The following is a 7,063-nucleotide window of genomic DNA, read 5'->3' as shown; positions in this document are numbered from 1 at the left end:
AAACCCTCAGGATGGCGAGCAGGAGGAAGTCCACCACCCCGTGCATGGTCCCCCCCCGAGAAGCCGTGGACTCGGACCAGGAGATGGAGGACGTCACCGCCGACCCGGCCAACCCGGAGGACGTTAGCGTCTCCGAGTTCGCCGGCGGTCCGCCGGTGGAGCCGGGCGAGGACGCGGACCACCGGTCATTGGTGTCGGACCACTACCTGGACTCCAACATGGCAGAGGGAGGCTACGAGTGCAAGTACTGCAGCTTCCAGACGTCGGAGCTGAACCTGTTCACCATGCACGTGGACGCGGAGCATCCGGATGTCGTCACCAACACCTCGTACGTCTGCATGGAGTGTGACTACCACACTAAGAGGTACAACACTTTGTATACTTGGGTTTAATACTTTGTATACTTGGGTTTAATACTTTGTATACTAGTGTTTAATACTTTGTATACTAGTGTTTAATACTTTGTATACTAGTGTTTAATACTTGTTATACTAGCGGAGAGTAGACGCCACTATATCCAAACTCTCAAATGAGTGAATTTCCCCCAAAAAAATGTAGAAAAATTTTCCTTTGTTATTTTCAGCTTCACAAATGAGAGGATTTCATTGTTTTCATGTCCAGTTAAAATATTTTACTTGTCCCTTAAAGCTAACATCCAAACAGGAGCGCGCGCACACACACACACACACACACACACACACACACACACACACACAGACTCATACACACACACACAGACACACTGACACACTCACACACACACACACACACACACACACACACACACACTTCTCAGCTAGCTTACTTAACGACAACAAACACCAGCAGCATCCTAAGCTAACCGTAGCTAAGCTAGCTAAAACGTCCACAAGTGGCAGCGGACGTGAGGCGGCGCGCGAGACACAGACAACAGTCAACCTCACAAACCAGCATCTTCCAAAAATACAAATGTGTTAAAAAGACACAGAAGGATTTATAGCAGCAATAACCAACAACACAAATCATATATTACGTATAGAAAAAAGTTATTTCAGCAGATAAAATCACAGTTTAAGTTTAAATCATGTTGCACCAAAACTTTAAAAATAGCTTAAAATTAAGAAATATTTAATTTGAACTTCTCTTTAAACATCAGTTTAGTTTTTACTCACTCGAACTTAAACTGTGATCCAGTATTAACTTTAAACTTACACTTGAGGAGGTTTGCTGTTCATTTTTTAAAATCTTTCTATTATTTGTTCTGCCAACTTTTTCTAAAAGGAGGAAACATTAGAGCTTCATGAGTAATGCTAAGCTAAGTAGCTGAACGTAAGTTTTTTTTAATTTGAGTAAGCCAGCATCACGTTGATTAAACTCTTTAATTTTGGTTTAAACTTGGATTTGCTAAATTAGTTAGATTAGATTAAACTAACTAGATTAGTTTTAGCTCTACTTTATTTAAAACCTTTATTTATTTCATTTTAAACCCAGTTTTACTGGATGAAATGAGTCTGTTTTTGTACCCTAAAGTTTGTCTGATTAAAGAAGTATTGACTGGTTTCTTCCCGTCCAGCTACGACACCCTGCTGGCCCACAACGCTCGCCTCCACCCGGGCGAGGACAACTTCACCCGCACGATGGTGAAGCGGCACAACGAGACCGTCTTCCAGCAGACAATCAATGACCTCACCTTCGACGGCAGCTTCGTCAAAGTGGAGGACGACGAGGGAGCGGAGGAGACGTCCCGCAAGAGCATCGCCCTCAGCAAGACGCCCATCATGAGGATCAGGAGCCGGGCGGAGCCCAAGAAGTTCGCCGCCATGCACAAGATGGCCGTCGACGACGTCATCAAGGTGGAGAGCGATGAGGACGACGAGGAGCCGCCCGCGCTGTCTCCCGCCCCGATGGCCGCTGCCGTCACGCCGCGCCTCATTCCCGTCTCCACGCCGCTGCAGCTCCACGCCGTCCCGCAGAGCATCGTGGTCAGCAGCTCCAACCTGCTGCAGTTCAAAGGGGGCTCCGGCGGCGGCGTGTTGCCCCCCGGGACGCTGGCTCAGGTGCTGTCGGCGCTGCAGAACCAGCAGAACTGCAGTCAGACGCAGACGCAGCTCCTCATCCCCATCAGCAGCATCCCGACATACAACACGGCCATGGACAACAACGTCCTGCTGGTCAGCGCCTACAACAGGTAACCGCTGGTCACGTGACTGTCAGTCAGCATTTAGTGTTAAAATAATCCACTCTATGATGCAAGTAGCTTCTTCACCCTCGGAAGCAAATTTAGGGTGTTTTTGCAATTCTGCAGAACAATCATGACTAGTAGAGAGAACTCAAACATGTCTTTTGTGCAAAATAACCGTTATAATGACATAAATCATAAAACATAAATATATATTGAACATTCACATCTTTACATCCTCTACTTCCAGCCTCTCCTCTCTGCTCTGTGTTCAGAGTTTCTGTGATGTGACTGTTGGTCTCAGATGAATCAATCATGTTGAGGAGCTCAGAATTAAACGCTTTTTGCAGGATCTGGTTACTTTAAACGGTTTATTCGTGGTGAGATTTTAAATGTAGAATAAAATGTTTTAGATGAAATATCATCATTTTAGCTTCTGTTTAGTTGCTTTTTCTGAAGGAAGCGTTCTTCGCTCAGAATGTGTTCAAAGACCGTCGGAAAGATGAAAATCTGATGATAATGATGTTTTTTGCAGCTTCTGGCTGAAATGAACGGTGTACTTTTGGCTAGTGTTAAAAAACAAACATGCTTTTCAATCCCACCGGCGGGTTTTAGTATTTTTATTTTTATTTGGAACAAATCCCATGAAAAGACCGAAACAAAATGTTGAAGTCCGTCTCCCCACTGAAACAATTACAGAAAATAAACTGGCAACTATTGATAATTAATAAGGGAATTATCATTTTAATCATTTTGTCAATAAAATAATGCTAAAGAATAGCTGGAAATGTTTCTCAAATGAGATTATTTGATGCTTTTTTTTTGTCTCTTTGTCACGCATGATATCTTTTTGTCCCTTTAGGTTGATATGTTTAATTTAACTAAAACATATTTTTATTCTACTGTAATCTTTCATCAAACTCTTGCACAATAATTTCCTTCGGGATTAATAAAGTTCTATTTTATCTAATCTTATCAGTACACAAGTCTTGTTGTTACGTAAGATATCATCTCATGTCGACTGCAGAGACTTTATGTTATAAATAAAGTTGTTTTTTTTTGTGTGTCTCAGGTTTCCGTACCCGTCGGTGTCAGAGATCATGGGTTTGTCTTCACAGACGAAGTTCAGCGAGGAGCAGATCAAAGTCTGGTTTTCTGCTCAGAGGCTGAAACACGGAGTCAGCTGGACGCCGGAGGAGGTCGGTGGTCATCCACACCCGGGTCTAAATGAATCACTCACATTTTTAAGGGTTGCAAAGGGTCCAGAACTCTTCCTCATGCCTTTTACCTTCTTTTACATGTTAGCTAAGTACATGATTTAGGCCTCAGTTTGGAGAAAGGAAGTCCAAGAGGAGGAAATCCTAAAGGGTTAGTTGAGATGTTTTGAACTGTGTTTGTATGAGGTAACTTCTCCATAGTGGGCGGATTCTAACACTCCTAAAATAATCAGTGTCAGTGTACGCTATGTTTTCACCTATTTATCTTTACCCTTTCTGATGGGGAGCTATAATCTCTTTAAAGACACCAGACTCCATTCACAAAAACATTATTATTAATATTAATATTTGGTTTCGATCTGCAGCCGTCACTTTATTACACAATCAATTGTTCCCATTTTTATTTATGTATTTTACATTTGTTGTTCATCACAACAGCAGTTTGTTTTCCAGTAATAAACCAGCGCAGCTCGTCTTTCTCACCAGCTTTGTGCTTAATGTGCTGGTGACACGATCGCCAAAGACGACAACAGCATCTCCAAACTTTTAAGGAACCATAATTATAATTGTAAATTATGATTTATTTTATAAGAAACATAATGTAACAAATGGGGAAAGTAGAAATCCCCTGAAGCAGAGATTCTTTCTTGAAATTAAACGTGTGAAAGCGCAGGATGGATAAATATAAATTTAGGTAATTTGGACAATTATTATTAAGAATTCATATTTATTTTGGATAAAGGAAGAAATAAGTTTGCTAGGAATTCGTGAGGAATTGTGATTTATTATTCAGTACTTGATTGTTAATCTGATGAGATGAGCTGTGTTTGTTGTGGCCATGTGTGTTTGACTTCACACCAGGAAGAATATTCAACTTCTGCTCGTGCTAATGTGCTAAAGTCAGTATCATGTATCAGAGTCTCGTACTCTTGTCTCTGCAGGTGGAGGAGGCGAGGAGGAAGAAGTTCAACGGCACCGTGCAGACCGTCCCTCAAACCATCACCGTCATCCCCGCCAACATCGCCGCTGCCGCTAACGGCCTGCAGTCCATCTTCCAGACCTGCCAGATCGTCGGCCAGTCGGGACTCGTCCTCACGCAGGTCTCCGGCAATGGAAGCGCCGTGCCGGTGGCCTCCCCGATCACCCTGACGGTCACGGGCGTCCCCGGCAATCAGCCCAAAGCCGCCGAACCGTCCGCGACGGAATCGAAGACGGAAATGTCGGCCGGTGCTCTGGACGCTTCTTCGGCGGGGGCCAAACCGAAGAAGTCGAAGGAGCAGCTGGCGGAGCTGAAGGCAAGCTACGGCCGCCGGCAGTTCGCCACCGAGGCGGAGATATCGCGACTCATGCAGGTCACCAAACTCTCCAAGCGAGCGATAAAGAAGTGGTTCAGCGACACGCGGTACAACCAAAGGAACTCCAAGGATCACCACGGTGTCCTGCTGAGTGAAGCCCCGCCCGCCAAAGCGCCGGGAGGAGGAGGACGAGGAGGGAGGAGCAGCGGTGGCGGCAGCCTTAACGACAGCAACAACAGCGACAACAACAACGCCGGCGCTGCCGCCACCATCGTCATCGACTCCAGCGACGACGCCGGCGATTGCTCGCCGACTTCCGCCAACGCCCCTCCGTCCGGTTCCGCCAATGCCCCTCCGTCCGGTTCCGCCAGCGACCCGCGGGTCAAATTCCGCCACGCCTTCCCCGACTTCACGCCGCAGAAGTTCAAGGAGAAGACCCCGGAGCAGCTGCTCATCTTGGAGGCCAGCTTCCAGACATTGGACACACCCCCGGACGAGGAGCTGAGCCGGCTGCGCACGGCGACGAAGCTGACGCGGCGCGAGGTGGACGCCTGGTTCACCGAGAGGCGGAAAATGCCCTCGAAGGAGGAAGAGGAGGAGGAGGAAGAAGACGACGACGAGGAGGGGAAGCCGGCAGCCGGGGCTTCGTCCACGCCGCCCTCCAGCAGGAAGTTGGTGAAGAAGACGCCGGAGCAGCTCCACATCCTGAAGAAGGCCTTCGTCCGCACACAGTGGCCCACGTCGGAGGAGTACGACCAGATGGCGGAGGACAGCGGTCTGCCGAGGACGTACATCGTCAACTGGTTCGGAGACACGCGCTACGCCTGCAAGAACAGCAACCTGAAGTGGTACTACCTCTACCAGAGTGGGAAGGTCAGTGTTTTTTTATTTTTTTTATTAAAAACACATGCAGTAGACACTTCTCTTATTTATTTTTTAGGTCCTTCTGTTTTAAAAAAAAAATATTAATATTATTATTATTATTGTTGTATGCGTTTCAGCTCAAAAAGGATGTGCTTGGGATACTGGTAAGATTTTGAAATTTGGCACGCAAGGCAAAGATGGCGAAAATTGCAGTCTGAATGTGATATGTTGGCTTGATAGCGCCCCCTTTTGAGTAGCCCCTACATTGGGTTTCACCTAGATGTATGAAATTTGGTAGGTATGTGTAACGGGATTGGACATACAAATAATCCTCTCGGAAGTATGCCCTAAACCAAACAGGAAGTTGGCATTTTTAATTTTCTGATCGTTTTTCTGACCATTTCAAGGCGTCCTTACTTTAACGAACTCCTCCTAGAGATCCAATTATATTTGTACTTCTTGGGAGAACTTTTACTTGGACTCTACTGTAAAAAAAAATAAATACATTTGTGTTTAAGGTGGACGAGGCGCTGAACGGCGGAGTTAAGACCCAGAAGAAGTCCAGGAAGCGTTTCCGCGGTTGGTCCAGGAGGACGCGCCGGCCGTATCCCTGCAAACGCTCGCCACAGGGGGGCGCCACCCCGATCAAGGTTTGTGTGTCCAGTTTATTAGGTACACCTGGCTGAAACTAATGCATACTTTTGAAGTAGCTCCTCATAAGACAACATATTTCCCTGAATGTCAGCTGACTTTAGACAATCTAAGTCAAAATGTTGGTACTTTTAGATGTAAAGTTTGTTTTTCACGTCTCCGTCCTGCAGGTGAAGTCCGGTAAGTCGTTCCTGAAGGACTACTACCTCAAACACCGAGCCCTGAGTGAGAAAGACCTGGACGACCTGGTGACGAAGTCCAGCATGAGCTACGAGCAGGTGAGGGACTGGTTCTCCGAGACTGCCAGGAATGTGGTGGAGGGCAGGGAGCCCTTCAGCGACGAGGAGGGAGAGGAAGAGGAAGAGGAGGAGGACGAAGAGGAGGAGGAGGAGGAGGAGGAGGAGGAAGAAGAAGAGGAGGAAGAAGAAGAGGAGGAGGAGGAGGAGGAGGCTGAAGCAGAATGTGCAGACAGCGAAGGAGAGATGGAGGTGAAAGAACAAGGAGAAGAAGCCACTGATGACGACTGCAATGAGGAAGAGGAGGAGGAGGAGGAGAAGAAGGAGGAGGAGGAGGAAGCCGAGGTGAAGGATGAAGGTGAAGCGATCAAGGAGGAGTCTAAAGGTGTCAGCCAATCACAGCCCCAGGCAGAGGAGCAGACATGAGAGGTGAGTCTGTTTCACTAAACACAGATATAAACTGGTGATGTAGCAAAGAATGTGATGTCATCGACACCTTGTTATGAAAACAACTGTGAAGCAAGAATCCCTACGAATACTATACTTTGACTTTTATAATGGCTTTTTAAATATATTCTATGATGACATACTATACTGACTTTTTTCATGACTTTTTACGACATGCTATACTGTGACTTTTTT

The 7,063-nt window shown here is 46.3% G+C and overlaps 1 protein-coding gene across 1 annotated transcript in view; it reads left to right on the top strand.

Annotated features, from left to right (window-relative positions):
- Window positions 1-6: 6 nt before the first annotated feature.
- The window catches only part of LOC116377145 (zinc fingers and homeoboxes protein 1-like), a 12,320-nt gene continuing 5,263 nt past the window's right edge, over window positions 7-7,063 (top strand). The window contains exons 1-6 of the mRNA XM_031838711.1: window positions 7-364; window positions 1,553-2,167; window positions 3,231-3,357; window positions 4,317-5,543; window positions 6,053-6,184; window positions 6,356-6,850. Coding sequence (XP_031694571.1) covers window positions 12-364; window positions 1,553-2,167; window positions 3,231-3,357; window positions 4,317-5,543; window positions 6,053-6,184; window positions 6,356-6,847 — 2,946 coding nt within the window. The 5' untranslated portion in view covers window positions 7-11 and the 3' untranslated portion in view covers window positions 6,848-6,850. The remainder of the gene's footprint in view (window positions 365-1,552; window positions 2,168-3,230; window positions 3,358-4,316; window positions 5,544-6,052; window positions 6,185-6,355; window positions 6,851-7,063) is intronic.

This window comes from Anarrhichthys ocellatus, unplaced genomic scaffold (assembly GCF_004355925.1).
Source record: "Anarrhichthys ocellatus isolate YVR2014 unplaced genomic scaffold, GSC_Weel_1.0 scaffold945, whole genome shotgun sequence".
Lineage (NCBI taxonomy): Eukaryota > Metazoa > Chordata > Actinopteri > Perciformes > Anarhichadidae > Anarrhichthys > Anarrhichthys ocellatus.
The sequence above is the reverse complement of the archived record's forward strand: the minus strand, read 5'-3'. Positions and strand labels throughout refer to the sequence as shown.